The sequence below is a fragment of the Phascolarctos cinereus genome, unplaced genomic scaffold, assembly GCF_003287225.1.
Source record: "Phascolarctos cinereus isolate Bilbo 61053 unplaced genomic scaffold, phaCin_HiC Scaffold_2;HRSCAF=192, whole genome shotgun sequence".
Classification (NCBI taxonomy): Eukaryota; Metazoa; Chordata; class Mammalia; order Diprotodontia; family Phascolarctidae; genus Phascolarctos; species Phascolarctos cinereus.
This window is the reverse complement of record NW_027555625.1, coordinates 16,958,970-16,980,608: the sequence shown is the minus strand read 5'-3', so window position 1 is coordinate 16,980,608 and position 21,639 is coordinate 16,958,970. Positions and strand designations below refer to the sequence as shown.

General features: G+C 44.5%; 1 protein-coding gene across 3 annotated transcripts in view; it reads right to left on the bottom strand.

The window, feature by feature from the left end:
- ADRA1A (adrenoceptor alpha 1A) overlaps positions 1–21,068 on the bottom strand; it is a 120,770-nt gene extending 99,702 nt beyond the window's left edge. For 2 of the 3 annotated variants that reach the window (XR_013484415.1, XM_021007717.2), the window contains exons 1-2: positions 20,123–21,068; positions 16,036–17,812 (exon numbers count right to left, since the gene is read on the bottom strand). Coding sequence is in view for 2 of the 3 variants with exons in the window: in XM_021007717.2 (XP_020863376.1) it covers positions 16,036–16,918 (883 nt within the window). In the remaining variant the exon portion in view is untranslated. The remainder of the gene's footprint in view (positions 1–16,035; positions 17,813–20,122) is intronic. The other variant, XM_021007718.2, reaches the window with a different exon arrangement.
- Positions 21,069–21,639: the final 571 nt, after the last annotated feature.

The following is a 21,639-nucleotide window of genomic DNA, read 5'->3' as shown; positions in this document are numbered from 1 at the left end:
GGATGGGTAAGGGGCAGAACATGGGAAGGAGAGACCATTCATTTCCCAGAGGGTAAGTTAAATACCCTTAAAGGACAAGGAGTTTTCCCAAGGTTGGGGGTAGGGCTGGGAATAGATCTCAGTCCTACTATCTTTCCTGCCTCCCCAATATTTCTTTGCACCTCCTAACCCCCACCTCTGCCGACTCTATTATATGATTGCAGAGGATGATGCCTTCTACCACACTCCCCAGTGACCTACAATCTCGTATCTCTAACTGCTTTTCCCACATTTTGAACTGGATGTGCAGTAGACATATTAAACTCAACATTTCCAAAACTGAACTCATTATCTTTTCCCCTAAACCCTCTCCCCTCCCACCCTCCCTACTACTACAGAGAACAACACAACTCCCCCCCCCCCAGTCCCTAAGGCTTATAAATCAATTGCTATTCTTGACTTCTCAGTACCTCTCGCCCCTATTATTCAATCAATTGTCAAGGTCTATTGATTTTATCTTTGAAACATTCCTCAAATATTCCCCCTTCTCTCCTCTGACACTGCTACCATCCTGACATAGCCCCTCATCACCTCACACTTACATTATTGCAATAGCTGCTGGGGACATGGTCTACCTGCCTCAAGTCTCTCTCCACTCCAATCCATTCTCCACTCAACCACCAAATTGATTTTCCTAAAGCACAGGCTTGACCATGTCACCCTTCCTTCCCCACTTAATAAACTCCAGTGGCTCCCTATCACCTGCAGGATCAAATACAGAATCCTCTGCTTGGCATTTGAAGCTCTTCATAGCCTAGCCCTCTCCTATCTTTCCAGTCTCCTTATTCCTTATTCCCCAACACATACTTTTTGATACACCAACACTGGCCTCCTGGCTATTCCGTGAACAAGATCCTCCATCTCTTGGCTTTAGGCCTGGGATCCTCTCCCTCCTCCTGTCTACCTCCTGGCTTCCATGGCTTCTTTAAAACCCCAGCCAAAACCCCACCTTCTACAGGAAGCCCTTCTCTGCTCCTCTTCATTCTAGGGCTTTCCTTCCCTGAGTCATTATCTTTCTATCTTGTATATGGTTTGTTTGCTGTCTCCTCCATTACACTGTGAGCTCCTACTGGGAAGGGACCATCTTGTAGCCCTGGCACATAGTAGGCCCTTAATAAATGTTTGTTAACTGATTGACTTAGAAAAAGGCTTTCCATTTGGAAGTCTGAGGAGAATCTTAGGGCTGCCACATGAAGCTATTCAAAAGAGGACTTGGCTGGTACTATAGAGTTTTCAGTATGGTTCTTGCAGATGACAACCAGCCAACAGCATCTCAGTGGATGAAACACTAGGGTATGCAGAACACATGTCTCTTATTTGCTTCCAAAGGCTTGCTGTTGGACACATAGAAAAATGAGAGTTGGAAGGCTTTGGAATGGATGTCAGGTAGGTTCTAGATGCTCAGTCAACACAGTAGCAAAACCCCAAGCCTTGAAGACGGTGGGGGAAGCTAATTTATAGGCTGTTGTTTTCCCAAGACGTGCCTTTGACCCCAGCATGTGAATTCTGAGGCATGTCTGGCTTTGTGATGAACTGCACTCTTCACCTTCACCATCATCCAAAGCAGCTGGGCTGGAGACTGAACACAGCTGCAGAGACACACTGGGTCATTAGTGTGGAAACGAAAAAAATGCCCCTGAGTTCTGACCCTGGCCGTGGACTGTACCAGCTCCTTTCCAGGGGCGTTTCTTTTTTTATCTCGGACATTTTGGGCCCCGTGGAACTTGGCAGGAGAAAAGTCTTAAATCAGATTGAAATTATTACCTTCACCACTAAGCAGCATTTTTTAAAATGAGGAAGGGAAGAGGATTGATTTCTTCAAACCAGATTTGCAGAAAACAAGTTCAGTTGGGAGCTGAAAAATTGCTTAAAGGTCAAGTTCTGCCTTTGACACTTAAAAAAAAAGCTGCTGAGCATCTAGTTTGTCCTTGACATTGGGTCTACACCCATTATTGTGTTGTCTTTTAACCATCTTAGTAATGATGAGATTCTGTGCGGCCAAAATAGAACCATTGGCACAGAGGACAGAAAAAAAGCCCTCCTTATGCGGGCAAGGGCTCCTTCAGAGCTACTGTTACCAGTAATGGACCTGGCAGTACTGGGCTGTAGGCTAGTGAATTTTGAACCCTAGATTGGCATAAAATGACAGAATATCGAAAGGTTCCAGAAAATAGGGGTAGAGGTTGTATTACCATAAATTTTTCCTGAGTGAATTTAAGATCTTCACTGACTGTTCCTCATGCCTGGAATTCCTCCCTCCTTAGCTCTGCCTCCCAGTTTCCCTGGTTCCTTTCAATTCCCAGCTAAATTCTAGAGGAAGTCTTTCCTAAGGATCCTGAATGCTGATGCCTTCTTGCTACAACTCCAATTCTCTTTGTTTGTATAGTTATTTATATGTAGTCTACTCCACTAAATAGTGATCTCCTTGAGACCAGGGACTGGGTTTTGTTGTTTTTGCCTTTATTTGTATTTCCATCACTTAGTAAATTCCTGGCACACAGTAGGGGATTAATAAATGTTTGTTGACTAACATCTAAGATTCTTCAGACATGAATCTGATTGCTGAGGCACACAGGTTGCTTAATAGATAGTGTTGGGTTTCAAATTAGAAAAGCCTGAATTCAAAACCTGCCTTAGACACTTATAGCTGTATGACCCTGGGCAAGTCACTTAATTGATGTTTGCTGTTATAAAAGAATAACATGTACCTCACAGGGTTGTTGTGAAGATCACATGAACTAACAGATATATAGCCCTTTGCAAACCCTAATATGGCTATATAAAGGCTAGCTTTCATATTCTCCTGATCAAGAAGCTGTTGTAGCTCCCCATTAACCTTACGATAAAATACCAGCTCCTCTGTTTGTCCTTCACAATCCGGCTCCAGCCACTCTTTCCAGGCTGAGTACACCTTACTTCACCTCACACACTCTCTGCTCCAGCCAAACTGCCTTGGGCTTCCCCAGCTATTCTATTCCCTTTTTGACCTTCATGTCTTTACATCGACTGCATCTCAGGCCAAAAATGCATTTCTAGTATCTCTTCCCTCTCGTGAAATCCCTGATTCCCTGCAAAACTCAATTCCAATGCTGCCTCCTTCAAGAGGACTTTTCCGATCCCCTCCCACTGTTAAGACCTTCAGCTCTAAATTACTGCCTTTTTTTTTTTAAACATATCCTGTATTTATTATCTCTGAATACGTTGTATACTTCTGGTAGAATGTAAGCTCCTTCTTAGACTGTCTCACTTAGGTATTTGTATCTCAAAGACCTATTTCAAAAGTTCCTGGAACCTAGCACAGTAGATGGTGTAAACAATGTTTGTTGATTGACTCATTGATGAATAGGTCTTGCCTATCTTCAATTCAGTTTAACAGAAATGCAACAAATCCTAACATTTCCAGGCACTGTTAGGTGTTAAAGGATACAAAGAAATACACAAAATCATCCTTGCCCCATTGGAGTTGCCATTCTTTGAGAAGGAAACATTTATTATGAATTATTTTTATTATTCAATTTTAAATTATTTTTCATTTTATTTATTTAATATATTTATCATATATTATTTGACCTCACTAATCACTTGAGTTGCTGTCCATTTCCCCCCTTCTTCTCATTCCAGAACATTGAGATTTGTATTCATTGTTTCCACCGCTTCTCACCTCCTCCTTTCTTGAAGTCCTACAATCTGGTTTCTGTTCTCATCATTTGAATAAAACTGTCCTTTTCCTTTTTAAAAAACAGTTTTTCATTGATTTAGTTTGCTTCTGCATTGCCTAGATTTCCTGCTGTGTTTCTGTCGTCTACCCCTCATAAACATGATTTATGGAAAAAATAGGAACAAGAGAAAAAAAATTCAGTGAAGCTGATATTACATGGCAGGTTCTACTCCTATGGACCTCCCATCTTTTGTAAGTAAGGATAGAGGTCTCCTTAGTTCTCTTCTCTGGCCTCAAACTTGCTCTTTCTAACTTTTTTTTTTTTCTGGTGAGGCAATTGGGGTTAAGTGACCTGCCCAGGGTCACACAGTTAGTAAGTGTCAAGTGACTGAGGCCAGATTTTGAGCTCAGTTCCTCCTGACTCCAAAGCTGGAGTTTTGTCCACTGCGCCATCTAACTGCCCCTGCTCTTTCTAATTTTATCACACTTAGTTTCAGACTCTTTGTAGTTTCTGTTATTTCCATTCCATTGTTGCGGTCACTGAGTATATTGTTTTCCTGCCTCCACTTACTTTACTTTGTATCCGATCATCTAAGCCTTTCTGGGCTTCTCTGTATTCACTATGTTTGCTGCTTCTTACAGCACAATAATATTACATTCAATTTACATAGCCGCTGTCCTTATAAATATTTTGGCGGTGAGGTGGTGCAGTCAATAGAGCTCCAGGCTTGCAGTCAGGAAGACCTGAGTTTAAATCCAGCCTCAGACACGTTAGCTGTGTGATCCTGGGCAAGTCACTTAACCCAGCTTGCCTTGATTTCCTCATCTATAAAATGAGCTGGAGAAGGACATGGCAAACCATTCCAATAGCTTTGCCAGGAAAACCCCAAATGGAGTCACAAGGAGATGAGCATGGCTCAAATGACTGAACAACAAAAATTGCATTTTTGTATGTATTTTTTGGGGAGTGGGAGCAGCTAGATGATGCAGTAGATAGAATGCCATGCCAGGAGGCAGGAAGGCTCAGCATCCTGAGTTAGAATCTGGCCTCAGACACTTACTAGCTGTGTGACCCTGGGCAAGTCACTTCACCCTGTTTGCCTCAGTTTTCTCATCTATAAAATGAGGAAGGAAATGGCAAGCCACTGCAGTATCTCTGCCAAGAAAAGCCCAAACGGGGTCACAGAGAGTCAGATAAAACTGAAACAACCCAAGAATATCAACAAAATTTTTGAAGCTGAATCTATACAAGTATCTTTTATGCTTTGGTAGATAGACTTCCAAATAGTTGTATATTTTGTAGTTGTCTTATTGGGATTTCCCTTTCTATTGTTGCCTCTTGGCTTTTGTTATTATATAGAAGTAATATTGGTTTTGTAGGTTAATTTTCTAGTCTTCAACTTTGCTGAAGGTATTAATTGTATCAATTGTTTCTTTGGTAATTCTCCAGCATTTTCTAATTAAGCCATCATGTCATCATCAAATAAAGATACTTCCCTCTCTTTTTTTGCCTGTATTTATGTTTTTAATTTCTTTCTTGTCTTATTGCTATCACTAGCATTTCTGGAACTATATCAAATAATAGTGGGAAAGGGGACATCTGTGTACAAACAAAATCTACCTTCTCCAAGAGGCCTTTTCTGGTCTACTTCCCTCCCTCCATCCAGTGCCTTCTACCTGAAATGATATTTCATTTATACAGTCCATAGCTTGTATGAACATAGTTATTGATTGGCATGCAGTCTGGAACATTAGAATGTGACCTGATTGAAAGCAGAGATCATCTCTTTGCCTTTCTTTGTATTCCTGCAACTTGTCACAGCATCTGGCATACAGTAAACATGTAATAAATCCTTGTTGTTTGAGATGTTAATGACTTGTGTAGGGTAACATGGCCAGTATGTGTTGAAGGTAAGATTTGAATCCAGGCCTCCCTGGCATTGATAGCAGCTCTCTAGCTACTATGGCACGCTGTCTCTACGTATAAACAGTAATAAAAGCAGGAAGAGCATTGAATGCAGATTCAGAGAACTTGGCTTGTAATGTCAACACTTACTCCATGTGTGATTTGGGGTACATAATTTCAAGGCATTTCAACTTTCTGAGTCTCAACTTCCTCTTCTATAAAATGAAGTTGGACTAGATACTTGTAGAGTTCTTTCCAGCTCCTGAGTTATGATGCTAGGAAGCCAATTGGGTTTTCTTGCTTTCAGTTTCCTCAACTGTAAAATATCTCTCTCTCTCTCTCTCTCTCTCTCTCTCTCTCTCTCTCTCTCTCTCTCTCTCTCTCTCTCTCCCTCTCTCCTCTTCTTTTTCTCTCCTTCTCTCTCTATCATTTCCTTTTCTCTCACTTTCTCTCTCTCACTTTTTCCTGTCTTCCTTTCTCTCTCTTCTCCTTTCTCACTTTCTCTCCCTCCTTCTGTCCTCTCTCTTTCCCCTCTCTTTCTCTTTCCCCTGTCTTTTTCTCTCCTCTCTTTTTCTCACTTTCTGTCTCTCCCCCTCCTCTCTCTCCTCTAGTATCCTTCTCTCTCTCTCTCTCTCTCTCTCTCTCTCTCTCTCTCTCTCTCTCTCTCTCTCTCTCTCTCTCCTTCTCTCTCTCTCTCTCCTTCTCTCTCTCCCTTCTCCTCTCTCTTTTTCTCCTTCTCTCTCTCCCTTCTCCTCTCTCTTTTTCTCCTTCTCTCCTCTCTGTCTCTGTCTCTCTCTCCTCTCTCTCTTTCCCCTCTGTATTTTTCTCATTATTTCTTTATAGATTGGTGAAAGTCATCAAGGAACTGTATGAAATGAAAAGGAGGGGGAATGTTCCTAAAGCAAGAGGAAGACAATTACAGGTAGAGCATGGAGGACTCCACTCGTTCCCGGTGAGGTGGGGTAGTAGCTGCACCTGTGATTTCATCAATGTAAAGCAGAGGTATCAAACTTGAGGCCATAAAACTCCTGAGTGGGTCCAGAACCACACTAAAATGTAATAAGGAGATGTTTAATAAGTCAATATGCAGCCAACAGGCACCCATTTCTATTTGAGTTTGACACAACCGGATGGAACTCCCAGGGGAAGAAACTCCATCTACTGAATCACAGGTAGGCACTGACTGCAACTTAAATTCTTTAAGAACTTCCCAGAACATCAAAGGACTAAATGAGTTGCCCAGAGCCACTCAGCCAATATGTGCAGAGTCAGAATTTGAACACAGGTCTTTGTGGTCCTAGGACAGTTTTCTCTTCATTCTACAACAAATTGAGGAAGTCCTCCAGCAGGTTTAGTGGACTGGTGAACTTATGGGAATATATAGACAAGATGGGCACCAGGTGGGCAGGCATGGAGGGTTGCAGTCTGAGTCACTGCAGGGAGCAATAGGACAACAGTTAGTGTGAATTCATTTTTCTGAGGCATTACCAATAGGACCTTCTGCCACCTGGACAGTCAAGCCAAGGCAACAAGAGTTTCATGTTAAGCATGTGCCCAGCACAGAGCTAAACACTAAGAATAAACAGAAGGATCGAGAAGCTTACTTTCAACAAGCTTGCAGTCTACTCAGGGAGACAAACATCGAAAGAACTAGAGACAAGAAATATTGTGTGTGTGTGTGTGTGTGTGTGTGTGCGTGCATGTGTGTGTGCATGTGTGTGTGTGCGTGTGTGTGCGTGTGCGTGTGCGTGTGTGTGTGTGTGTGTATGCAGGTGCGTGTGTGTGTAGCGTTCACCTGGTGCAGCAGAGAGTGGTCAGGTTTGGAATAGAGCAAATGTGATTTGCACGGCCTAGTGTTTAAAACTCTATAATTGGAGTTAGGAAGACCTCAGTTTAAATCTCAAATTGTAAGATTATTATTTATATCTGGAAGGGATTTAGGAGTCATCCAATCCAATAATGAGGGATCATTTATAGGGGAGGGAGTAAGCATTTATATAGCCCTTAATATGTGTCAGGCACTGTCTGAAGAACTTTTTATAAATATTGTCTCCTGGATTCTCACAACAACCCTTTGAAGTAGGTGTTCTTATCCCTATTTTACAGTTGAGGAAACTGAGGCAATCAGAGGTTAAGTGACTAGGGCAGGGTTACATAGTTAGTATATGTATAAGGCTGAATTTGAACTGAGGTCTTCCTAACTCTAGGTCCAGCACTCTATCTATTGCACTGCTGGCTGCCTATACGAGAAAACTGAAGCCAGGGAAAAAAGATGGATAGATGTAATCAGAGAGGACTAGATTTAAATTCTACCTGTGTCACTTACTACCTATTTGGCCTTAGGAAAATTACTTAAGTTCCCTGGACCTCAGTTTCCTTCTCTGTAAAATGAGAGGGTTGCACTAGCTGCTCTCTCAGATTCTTTCCAGGTATAGATCTGTGATCCTACAAATGCCAGTTATTATTGAAGACATAGGAGGTAGGGGTTACCAGAAGACAGTCAAACTGCTTCAGTACTTTGCCTGAGGTCTAATCCTGAGCTCTAGTAAATTTACACAAGGAGAATGGGGGATGGTAATTTAAAGGCATTTGAGTCTGGCATCAGAGAAGCCACTCGGGTCAGAACAGGACAGTCTGTTTCCTGCATTCAAGTGGGGGTATCTGCTCCCTTCATCCATATGAAGCAATACCAGGGGGCTGCAGGCATTGGACCACCAGGACCAGAAACTGGGTCCTCAGGCACTTACAGACCGTTAGTTCTGGGATAGCAGAGATATCTTCTTTCCTCTTTATCTTTATTTGAAGCATGAGGAGTGAGAAACAAGATGGAAGAGAGAGAATTAAACCCTGTGGGGCACCTTTGGATTCTCTGGTTAGTGGTTTGTGTCCAGTGGAACATTTCTGCTGGCTTTGCTGGTTCCTACTAGAAAGTCCTACATGGGGAGGCCCTAAGACTCAAGCCTTGGCTGTCCTGGGAAACCAGCCCTCTCTGAAACTGTGTCCCAGAAACATCCAAGTGGACACCAGCAGCTTTCAAATCAATTTCTCCCTTTGCCATTTCAACCTATGGCCTGAGGAATGTAGTGCCAGGTGCTATGGAAGGGCAAACGAAGCCTGTAAAAAACAATGGGATTGCAGTTGGAGGGGGGGAAGGAGGAAAGGTCTCAAAGATGATTCTCCTTATAAGGGTTCAAAGCTCCTTGGTCCCCATCTGAACTAGCAGGTTTCTGAACAAAGCCAAATGTCCTGGCAATCAGCTCAAAGCAGGAAGAACATGAAAAAACATCCGTGTGTGAGATTCTTTCTCCAGCCCTTTTTGGGCATGGGCTGAGGCTCCACCAGCATTCCAGGAGGGTGACAACCAATGGGGCCTTCTGTGAACCCTCTTGGCTTTGCCTGGGATCATCCAGACCAAAGTCTTTTCTGTCACCCTTTTGATAAAATCAGAATTATGAAATATCAGAGCAGTGTGCTGTTGCCTGAGAGGTCAGCCAGTCAGAGAACCACAGAATTTTAGATTCTTGGAAAGGTCTTTGAGGGGCCATTTAGTCCAACCTGTAGCTGATCACGAATTGCCTTGACAAGGTCTCCAACAAAGGGTCTGGGCCATGAGCCCATTTGAAGACCTCCAGTGTGGCAAAACCCAAGACATTCCAGGCACTCCATCCAACTGTGGAACAGCTCTAGTAAATGTTTCCTGAAATCCAGCCTGCATTGGTCTCTTTGCAACTTCAAATGACTGCTCCTGGTCCTCTCCTCTGAGATCAAGCAGAACACATCTAATCTTTCTTCCATGTGACAGCCTTTCAAATCCTTCAAGGGAGCTATCACTGGATTGTCATCTAATGGTTACTAGGTTGCAAACTCTTGAGACCAGAGGCTGTCTTTTGCATCTTTTTGTATCCACAGTGCTTAGCATGGTGCCTGGCACATAGTAGGCACTTAATAAATGTTTATTGAATGAATGAAACACCATATGTTGTGCTAAGTACTAGGAATTCAAATAGAAAGAATAAAATAATCTTCATTCATTGGATGATTGAATGAATGAATGGATGGACAGATAAATGAGTGAATGAAAGAATGAATAAATGAAGTGCTTCTTTTGGAATCACAGTTACAGTCAATGTCAAACCAAGAGCAGAAAATCACTTTCCTTACAATCTCTCAAACTGAAAAGTGTCAGAGCTGGAAGGGACCTCAGCATCTAATACAACTCATGCCCGAACAATAATCTCTCCACCAACATATCAGATAAGTGGTCATCTACCCCTTCCTTGAAGGGGAACATCTCTTCCTCTCCACAACCTCTGCATCTCATTCCACTATTGGACATCTTTAATTATTAGTGTCCCCCCCCATCATCAAGCCTAGATTTTCTTCTCTCCAACATTGCCCACTTTTACTTCACGGATCTGCCTTCTGGGGTCAAACAGAATGAGAATGATCTCTCTTCCATGTGACAGTTCTTTGAATTCTTGAAATTAAGAGACTAGGGTTTATTTTTTGGAATATGCTCAGAGTTAGTTATTTTTTATTCCCTTAAGATGGATGTAGGGTTTTGTTTGTTTTTTTTTTTTTTTTAGAAAACAGACACAAGTTGTTGAGGTCAAGACTGATGTGGAATGACTGGCCAAGCTAGAAGACACTGTTTGGGATCAAAACAGAAACAAAGTATGGCGTAAAATTGTCTAAGATGGGCATTTTCTGTCATGCTTTATACCTTGGTTCTGATGTCACCTCCAAAGGAAAAGTGAGCTCCAGATATTTTACGGGCAAAGGCAATATTGCTGGGAGAATTGGAGGAGGAGAGAAGAATAATTATGCACATTTTAAAGGTGAAACCAAAGCTCAGAGAGGGTAAAAGATTCATCTCTTTCAAAGTAATTATTTTGGAAGTCAGTGTGGTAACTGCTTCAGACACTAGCTGGGTGACCCTGGAGAATCAATTAACCCCTCTGGGCCTCAGTTTCCTCATCTGTTAAATGAGGGGTAGGGTTGAACTCAGCCTCTAAGATCTTTTCCAGCTCTAAATCTGTGATCCTGTGAGTTGTCCATGGTGACCCAGTAAATCAATGTCTGAAGTGGGAATTGAAACCATCTTCCTGGACTCCGAGTAGCCCCTGCTTCATACTGACTTTGAAGAGGGAATCAGTGTTCAATGGAACATAAAAGTTCTGTTAGGTTTTCTACCAAATGGGACACAAGAAGCTTCAGCTTTCTCCATGGCCACCACTGTTATCTTGGGTCAGATCAACTTGACCCAAATTACCAAAGTAGTGTCTTTTTATTTTCCCAAGTCTTTGAGTCCCATTCTTTCCTCCCACAATGCACTCCCTATCTTAGCCCCCCAACCTCACCCCTATTTAAACTTTGCTATTTCTGTCCAGCATTCTCCCTCCGTCCATTCAGTCCATCCAGGTTTTCAACCTCACTCTCCCTCCAGCCCTAATCCAATCAGCTGCTGAATCTTGTCAATTCTACTTCAGCATCACCTCTAACATCCATCTCCTCCCTACTCACTCAACCACCTTCCTAGTTGGGGTCCTCATAACCTCTCGCCTGGAGTATTTTGTTAGTCTCCTAATTGCTCTCCAGCTTCCAGTCTCTCCTTATAATAATTTTTCCTCAGCTCAGTTAACAAGGTGATTTTCCTAAAGCATAGGTTGGGTTGTATTTCTACTTAATAAATTCAAGAAGCTCTCAATGACTTCCAGAGTCAAATATAAAGACTTCTGTCTGACATTTAGAGCCCTCCACAATCTGGCTCCATCTATTGTTTCTGGTTTTATTACACACATTTCCCTTCATGCACCCTCTAGTTTAGCTAAAATGATTTTACTGCTCCTCATAGGGCAGCTAGTGGCAAAGTAGATAGAGTGAAGGGCCTAGAGTCAGGAAGACTTACTTTCCTGAGTTCAAGTCTGGCCTCAGACACTCACTAACTGAGTGACCCTGAACAAGTCACTTAACCCTGTTTGCTCAGTTTCCTCATCTGTAAAATGAGCTGGAGAAGGAAATGGCAAACCCTTCCAGTATCTCTGCCAGGAAAACCCCAAATGGGGTCATCAAGTTGGATATGACTGAAAACTATTGAACAACAAAAAACTGTTCTTCATATGTGGTACCTGATTGCTTCTGTCCATGCCTTTGCACTAGCTTTCCTCACATCCCTGGAATGCACTGTCTCTTGACTATTTGGATTCCTCCTCTTCCTTCAAGGTGAGGGTCAAGAAGCAGCTTCTACAGGAAGCCTTCCTTCATCCTTCTAGCTACTAGTGTCCTCCCAATCTGAATCAGTCAAGGATTCAATAAACATTTATTAAGTTCCTATCATAAGCCATCATCCTATATTCTGGGGACACAGAGAAAGGCAAAAGACAATCCTTGATCCAAAAGGCTCCCAGTGTAATGGCGGAGAGAAAATTTACAACAACTTACAAATAAGTTATATATTGGATTAATTTGAAATAATCAATAGAGGGAAGGCACAGGAATTAAGAGGGATTAGGAAATGCTTCCTGGAGAAGGCAGACTTTTAGCTGGGACTTGAAGGAGGCCAGAGAAGCCAGGAGATGAGAGGCAAGGAAGTCAACCAGTATCTATGTTGCATGTGATCTATATATACACACATAGGTATATATTTATAAGTTAATATATTTTATGTACACATGCATGTACATATAGGTATGCATATGTAAATATAAATACACACTTATATACATACACATTATCCCCTAATCGAATGGAAGCTCCTTGAAGGTAAAGACTTTTGTTGTTATATACACAGGCATCATACCTGCCACATAGCAGGTTTGTCGATTGATTAAGTGACTTGCCTGTGTCCAGGGCCACCTCTAGTCTGGCTGCAGAGCAGAAAGTGAGGCTGCTGACTTTATACAGCCATTCCTCACTTGAATGTAATTCACTTGCCTGTCAAGACATCACCTTCCAAGAAGGAAGGACACACAACCACAAGTGAGTTGCCTGCATTTCCACAGTTAGCAAATTAGAGTAATGGAATTCCCATTCGGTGCTCTCCCCTGGACTAGTGTAATGACTTTCTTCTGTTGATTTCCATGCCTCAAGTCTCTCCTCTCTCCAATCCATCTTCCACTTTGGCTGCCAAAGGCATTCTCCCAAACAGAGGTCTGACTACATTACCCCACTACACAATAAGCTTCAGTGGTTTCCTTTCACTCCCAAGCCCAAATATTCAATGCTTGATTGGATATTTCAAGCCCTTCAAAACCTGGTGCCTTCCTACCTTTCCAGTCTGCTTGACACACTCTATAATTCGCCTACGTGGGCCTGGCTTGCTTGCTTGCTGTCTGTACCTTTCCACTGGCTACACTTTCCTCCCCCCATCCCCAACCATGCCTAGACTTCTCTCCCTCCTTACCACTGCCTCTGAGCTTCTTCCCTGGCTTCCTCCAAGACTCAGCTTATTGTACCCAGTGATTTATATGTAGTCTCCTCCATTAAAATTTGAGTGCCTTGGGAATTGTGACTGTCTTTTCTTTTTCTTATATCTCTAGTGCTTAGCAGAGGGCCTGGCACATGCTAAATGCTAAATAAATGCTTGTTGCTTCCTGTCTGCCGGCCTAATCACTACACACTGTAGAATGCTCCTCTTTGAATGCCTTCCCTTTTCTACTCTACCATGATGTGACATCCTCCACTTGGATTACTACAAAAGGACCATATGAGACACCTTCAGTGTGGTTCTAGCTCTATCCAGTAATGGGGCATAACTTAGTCTATCAGCCTCCTGCAATTAGAGATGAGTAATGTCCCATTTCATATTCAATTCATCCTACATTTTACCTAGCATAGTCCAGTTACCACCTCTTGCCCAACCCATCCCAGTTCCAGAATATATCTAGGTATGTATATGGTGGTACAGGTGGATAGGGTGAAAGACCTAGAGTCTGGAGATCTGAGTTCAAAACCAGGCTCAGATATTTACTTGTGCATGATCCTGGGCAAGTCACTTAACTTCTGTCTGCCTCAGTTTCTTCATCTGTAAAATGGGGATAATAATAGTACCTTCCAGAATTGTTGCAAGGATAAAATGAGGCAATATTTGTAAAGTGCTTTGTGTTATATACGTGCTGGCTATCACGTCATCAATTCTTCATTACTGACTGTCTATATCTCCCTTTTCCTTTAAATGATTTTTTTAAGATGTGGAAATAGCTGTGGTCGAGAAGATGGGTGGGTTGTGAGGTCCTTTCCCCTGTTGAAATAGATACTAAATAGTCTAGAACAAGGCCTCTCTTACTGGTGACCAGGTATGCTGCCCAACATCACACTTGTCAGTTGGTAGGACAAAGGAAAAAGGAATTCTTTCAAGTTTTCTAAGGTAACGTATCAGAATCACAGAATCACAAATGGAAAAGAAACAAACAATAAATGCAAAACTATTCCAAAACACATAAGAATCCTTACGGCCAGAGACTTAAAGCTGAAAGCAACGGCATCTAGTCGTTAGATATTCTAACTAGTAGTTTAGAACCTGGAACCTAAAATAGAACCCAGAACATCAGGGCTAGACCTAGGATACCTGCCCCATTTTACACTTGAGGAAATAAAATACTAGAGATATGATGTGCTTTGACATAGGCCATAAAGGTTTTTTAGTGGCAGAACAGGCAGTTGGCATTCTCTAACATTCTTACTCCAGCACTACACTCAATTGCTTGCTTACATCCCGGCAAGCCACTACTATGTTCTAAGCGTGGTACAGAAAAACAAATCAAAACTAGAGCTCCAATTAGTATATGCCATCCAAATCTGACCCCAAAGTACTGGAGGCATTGACTCCAACCATTTCTCATGACCACTTTCCAAGTTACACTTTTGAGTCTTTCTCAACAACTGGGAGGACTCCTCGGTATTTGAATTTGCAGACTAAAAATAACAAACCACCATTTTGGGATCTTGTTGAAAGGTTCCCTCCCCACCCCTTGCATTCACGAACTGCTCTAAAAGGATCAGCTCACTGATGTTAGCAGTGATCTGATTACTTTTGACAAGAGTTAATTTAACATCTGCAGAAAGTGGACTTGTAAACCACAGAGCACTTTCCACCCTGTTTCATCTACAGCTCCCAGATAGAAAGAAATCAACCATCCTGCCCGAGTCCGAGCCTGCGTGTTAGAGATGCTTGTTTAAACACACACACTTTGTTACAGTGAAGAGTGAAGTATTTACTCATTGGGAAAAAATATTTATGGTGTTTTCTTTAAAGCTTAAATGGGTTTGAGCTTCCAATGATTTTTCCTGTTAGCAGTTCATGTACTTACCTTTCATCTTGAATCCAGAAAATGAGTACATAGTTATGAAGAGTAATCAGATTATTTTTTCAACAGAATACTTGTTAATATAATCTAATCCTAGTAATAGGCAATTGTCCAGAGCAAGCCTGATGATTACTCTCCATGCAAAATGAAAGCACGTGCGCACACACACACACACACACACACACACACACATACACACTGCAGTATCTGAAGAGACCTTTCACAGTTCTCAGCACAAATGCCTGCTGAAAGAAGGCCTGGGAGTGTTTAGGTTAAATATCCATTAAGGCTAATAAAAGAACTTGCCATTCTTTCTAAGGAGGCTAATTAATCTGCATTAGGTAGAAGAGGCTTTATGGTACTCTGAAAGTGGCTTGGCTTCTGCTGTACAAAATAAAGTGGACCCCAAAGAGAAAGGAAACCTCAAACCTTCAGGTGGCATTTCCAGGGAGCTTGGTAACATGGTTTTAAATATGGGTCTTTGGTTATAGCTGGAAGGCACACCCTGGACATCATTTAATCTCGCACATTCATCTTGTAGACGAGAAAACCAAGGCCCAGGGAGGTTGACGTTACTTGCTCAAGGTCACAAAGGTAGTAGAGAAGGGGTGAGAGGACCATAGATTTTGAGGTGGAAGGGATGTTAAGACTGTAGAGTCCAACCACTTTCTTCACAGATAAGAAAAAGTGAAACCCAGAGAGGAGGAAAAGATATTTCATGCGAACCAGCAGAACTGTGATCAGAGGATCACAGGCTTAAGATCATCTAGCCTAAACCCTAAATTAAACAAAGGCGGGCATTGAGGCTGAGAAATGAAGTGACTTGACCAAGGCAATACAAGTAGCTTGAGAGCAGAGCCAGGATTCAAACCCAGGTCCTCTGGCTTCAAAGCCAAGATCTTTGCCCAATATCTAACATTGCTTTCCCTGGAGTCTTTTGACTCCATATTCAATGGACTTTTTATTTCCTATGCTGATTCTGCATCCCAGATGTTGGTGGACCTGCTATTAACAAATAAGCTGAAATAGACAACATTTGGAGGAAGGGGGGAAGCACCCTATTTGGCCAGCAAGGTATGAAGTACAACTTTGTAAAGGGGTTCTATTCATCCCTTCCAAAGACTTACCAATCGGCATCACTAAGAAGAAAGGGAGCCAGCAGAGGATGAAGCAGCCCACCACGATGCCCAGGGTTTTTGCAGCTTTCTTCTCCCGGGAAAACTTTAAAAGCCTCACAGAGAAGTGCGTCTTGTTCTTGGAGCTCGATCCAGAGCTGCTGGCAGAGGGAGCATTCTTTCGATGGATTCTGAGCGTCACCTGCTCTGAGTCTGACTTGTCTGTCTTCAGGCCATGCTTAAGGCCCTTGCTTTCCCTCTTGGCCACCACGTATACTCGGCAATACATCACCAGGATGATGGCCAAGGGGATGTAGAAGGATCCCAGGGCTGAGAAGAGCACGTAACCTGGCTCTTCAGTGATCTGGCAGATGGTCTCATCCTCTGGGGGCTGCTCTTTCCAGCCAAAGAGAGGTCCAATGGAGATGGTCAGGGAGAGTGCCCAGACACACATCAAGGCCAAGAGTCCCCTTTTCTGGGTCACAATAGTGGGGTAACGCAAGGGGTAGCTGACCCCAATGTACCTGTCAATGGAGATGATGCACAGGCCCATGATGGAGGCAGTGCAGCACAGGACATCGACAGCTGCCCAGATGTTGCAGAAAATTCTGCCAAAGGCCCAGTAGCCAAGGATCTCTAGGATGGCTGAGAAGGGCAGCACTGTGGAGGTGAGGAGTAGGTCGGCTACTGCCAAGTTGACGATGTAATAATGGGTGACAGACTGCAGGTGCCGGTGGCAGGCTACTGAGAGAATCACCAGGATGTTTCCCAGTACCCCGAAAAGGATGAGCCCTCCCAAGATCACACCCAGAAGAATGGCCTTGGAGATATTCACTGGCTCTTGAGCGTGGGTGCAGTTGGTGCTGTCCGAGGCATTCTCAGGGAGAAACACCATGGTCCCCTGGACACCACCTGGGCAAAATCCAAGATCTTGTTTTAAAGGGTCACAGAACAGCTCGCTGGGGAGTGGGAAGCTTAGTCAGGCAATCAGTCGATCAGAAGATTAAGTCTTCTAGGAGTGCAGGGGCTTGGCTTGGCCCACGAGATGGGCTGTCAGAAGCAAACCAAACTTAGCTTGGAAACCCACATGAGGCAGAGGAAAACAGATGGCAGTTCGGGGAGGCATGGTCAGAATTGCAGGACCCTCGGCCTCTGGTCCCTCTGCTGCTGGCCCCACCCAGCTGAGGCCAGGAGGGCTGGGGGAACTAGCTTGTTAGAACCTCAGCACCTTCCAAGTCCGAGAGCTTCCTCTTCTGAAGAAAGTCCTTATGGTTGGGAAGGCATTTCGAAATTGGGAATTGGGAATGAGGATGGGGGAGGGGGGGAGTTAGCCTAAAGGAGATTCTGGTGCGCTTCACTTTCTAACTCTGTGGGGGAAGTGAAGATTCAGTATCCCATAATAGAAAAGATTTAAAAATCAAATGAACGAAATCTACCTCTCTCTCTCTCTCTCTCCCTCTCTCTCCCCCCCCCCCCCAATGTGTGCTAGTGTCTAGGCCTTTCAAGATCCCAAAGCCTCAGTGTCAAGGGCTCCAGGTCAAGGTCAAGGGGGTGTGTACAGCTCTTCGATTCTTGCGAGTTCCTTCTCCCCAAAGACAGCAGGACTCCTGGACTCATCTGGAGGGAAAAGGAGGTGGAGGAGGAGCCCTCCAATCCCCCGCCGCCCCTGCTAGGACATTGGCCTCGGCATGTCCCCGATTCAAGGGTTGAATGAGCAGAAGAAGAAACCCCGGAGAAGGCCGCGGTGGTTCCGGGGCTGTACGCGGCTCGGCTCTGTTCCCCAAGCCTCCTGTAAAAGACCAGAGAAAAAGGGAGGGTAAGTGTGAGTAAATGCAGGTTCTCGAGGCCGCCCCGTCAGCGTTCCGGGAGAACTCCTCTATTTCTTGGGAGCCTAGCAATCAGGTTCCCCTTAATCCCACAACCCTTATCTCTGCCGCCTCCCCTCTCCGCCCATCCGCGGGACAGAGGAATCTAAGCGCAGGGATTGTCCCCTTTCACAACCTCTGTATCTTAAACACCGGCGTACGTGCTCACTTCCGGATTTTCTCCTGGCTCTGTCGGGAACTCCAGATTAAAATGAGTCAAGTCAGTGTACCCCATAATATTCTTGAATTAGCCCCCCACAGGGAGGGAAATGAAACCCCGACGGCCACTTAGCAGTCGCTGTTTATGATCAGAATGCTGTCTCTGGAAGGGACCTTGTGAAGATGCTGCCCCCTTATTTTACAGAGAGGCAAACCGAGGCCCAGAGAGGGGAAACGGAGAGGGGAGGAGTTCAAGGTCACGGAGAACAAGCGAAGATGCAGCCCTGGATCTCCTCTCTCCAAGCCCAGCACATTTTTGACCTCTCCAAGAAGCTAATACTAGCTAAGGATGGATTCTGCCAACAGGTGCCCCAGCACTCAGCTGCTTAAAGAGGGAAAACTGGGGGTTGATGTGACCCATTACGATGAAAAAAGGGTCTGGCCTCGGAGAGAGACTCGGAGAAGTCCGAACCCCCAGTCGTATGCGGCCCACTCCCGCAGAGGACCCACACCCTGTGAATCCGCCCGGACACTGAACCTGAGCAGTAAGCTGAGGAGCTGCATGCAACCCCCCCACCCCCCCCTCCCCCAAGGCTTCCTGGGCCGGGCAGATGCAGGAGTGGGCAGAAGCGTAGCAAGGTGCATGGGACCTCTCTCCTTCCAGAAGGCAGAGGATTCTTTCCCCAGCACCTAGAGCAACCTGTCACTAGACAATACAGCTGTCCACACGGGTCTCCGATCCTGCAGGCTAAAGGGACCCCCCTATCCCCTCCCCCTTCCCAGCCCCAAGCCTCAGAGCGGTCTCTTCGTCGCCTGCACCAAGGCTGAATGTTTGCAACTGGAGAAGCTGCAGGCTAGACAAGAAGAAAAACCCTACACGAAGGAGCCGAGGGGCGCTGGAGGGGCTCCATCCACGGCTTCCTGGCCTAGGGGAGGGGCAGAGGGACAAAGACCAGGCGCTGGAAATGGCTCAAGGCTTTAAGCTCTGCTGGGAAAGAAGCGCCTGGGCGTCACCTCGGGGAATTTCTGAAGACTTGTCTAGGGTCCAGGTCGGGATTCAAGAGACTGAAGTCCTGACTTGGAGCTGCAGACCTTCAGGTTGGGATACAGGTGGAGAGTGATGGACGGGGGTTCCAGTCCCAGCTCAGCCCTTTACTATGTGACCTTGAGCAAAACACTTCAACTCTCTGGGCCTCAGTTTACTTATCTGTGAAAGGGGCGGTTTGAGCTGGTTGATCCCTTCCAGCTTTAGTTCTGTGATTCTATGATCCTATGCCATCCTTGGTCATTTTCTCAAATGTTTTCTTCTCCATTCATTTTGTATAAATACAGCAAAGGGGTGTGTGTGTGTGTGTGTGTGTGTGTGTGTGTGTGTGTGTGTGTGTGTGTAAAAACTTGTCAGCTAGGAAATAACTTCAGGAAAAGTGTTGTGGGTGAAAGTAGAAGAGTAGGGAGAGAGAATTGGGGGGAGAGAGAGAGAGAGAGAGAGAGAGAGAGAGAGAGAGAGAGAGAGAGAGAGAGAGAGAGAGAGAGGCGGACAGAGACAGACACAGGGTCAGAGACAGATAGAGACAGACACAGTGAGAGACAGAGATACAGACAGATAAATAGAGACAGAGAGAGCAAAAGAGACAGAGAGAGCCACAGAAACGGGGGGTTAATCAGAAGAAGACAGAGGCAAAAAGAGAGAAAGAGGACAGGAAACCATTCATGGAACCTACTGTGTCCTCACTTAATTTAGAATCAGAGGAACTGGATTCGAATTCCCGCTCTGCTGGTTAAGTTACTATTTGTGACCTTAGACAAAAGACTTGTCCTCTCTGCTCCTCAGTTTCCCCCTCTGTAAAATAAGGGGATTGGATTAGATGGTGCTAAAGGATCCTTTCAGCTCTACAGCTAAGATCCCAGTAAGGTTTTCCTTCACCTGCCTGTTGTTAGCAAAGAGCTCTCTGCTTCCTGTCATCTTCCCAGGGAGTCCGTCTTGCCCAGGAATGGAGAAATCCTCAGTGTCATCCGTCCCCGGCGCCCCTGAGCCCCTCCGCCAGTATTCCCCGCCTTCATCCAACCCCGCTCACCTAGTCTGCGGTCCTGGGGCGCAGCATCAGGCACTCGGGGTGGGAGGCAGCCAGCCGGAGCGTCTCCGCCGGAGCCGGTCCTGGACCAGTTCAGCCGCTGCAGCCGCCGCCTCCTCCCTCTAACCGCGGAGAGAATCTGCTGGCCGTCTCAACAGTCCCAGCTCCTCAGAACCCAAAGACTCAGCCGTCCACTCCGGTGAGCTCCAGCCTCGTGGTCAGCTCCCCAGGAAAGAGAAAAGGAAGGGACGAAAGGAAGAGAAAAGAAAGAAAGGAAAGAAGGCAAGACGTCTATACAAGAACTCCCCAACCACTGTAATACTGTGAGACTCAGCTGGGAGCTAGCAGTCCAAAGCAGGCAGGAACTTTGCAGCTACAGCTGATGTAACAGGCGCTACCTCAGCTAGTACCGTAATCTCTTGCCTTTACCGTATTACTCTGCGTCAAGGGGAAGATTTCGCCCAGTCAGTGCTTCTGCGCAGGAGTTTCCCTCTTCTGCTCACCCTGTGCTGAGAATTGAAAAAAAGACTTCCCTTTGGTCAAAAAGGAAAAGAAAAACACCCTGGGGCGCGGGGCGAATGCGTCTTTTAAAACAAAACAAAAACAAAACAAACTGAAAATATCTTGGAATAGCTCTGAAATATCTTTGAAGGTGCATCCAGATTTATCGTGCTGTATGTGATGTGGTCAAAGCTATTCCAGGTAAAGCTAGTCCTGATGACTTGACGGCTGTACAAATTGGGCTATGTCCTGTTAAAACAGAGGTGAGCTGTATTGGGAGCCAAAGCTTCATTTCTGGTCTGTTTTTTGGAGATCTTTGTAGGCCAGGTTTTAAAGACCAAAGAAAATCAAGTGTAATTGAGTAAATAGAGTCGATTGATCTCAAACTATTTTCAGGAAGAGAAAAAAGATTTTATGGAGGATTTATTAAACATAATCTGGCTCCTAGCCCTTCCAGTCTCACCCCAGATCCTTTAAAAACTCTAAACTCGATTTCGAAAGTGACACTTTGTTTAAATGTTGCTATCTGATTGACAAGAGATCTTTGAAACCCTGGAGTTTGCCAAGTCATTTTACTCTTATTAACCCTGATTTGCCTGTCCAGTGAAAACCTAACTCTTCATGATTTGAAATGTCTTTTCTAGTAACTTCCATGTACAGGATTTCTAACAAAGGGACATTGTTGGAAGGTTGTAGATTTCATACTCTTGTGGGATTGGCGAATTCCTCCAATGCTGTCACCATGGGCCAATTGAAGTGGAGAGCTGAAACCACTGTTTGAATAACTCCAGAGACAAACCTGTTGGCTCATAGCTGGAGACAATAACATGTTGTGAGAATCAGTGCATATGATATGGAAGGAAAGAAAGGAAGAAGGAAGGAAGGAAAAAGGAAGGAAGGAAGGAAGCATTTCTTAAAAACCCACTCTGTGCCAGGTACAGTGATGAATGCTTTAAAAAAATCTCATTTGATCACCCCAGCAACCCTGGGAGGGAGCTGCTAATATTATGCCCATATTA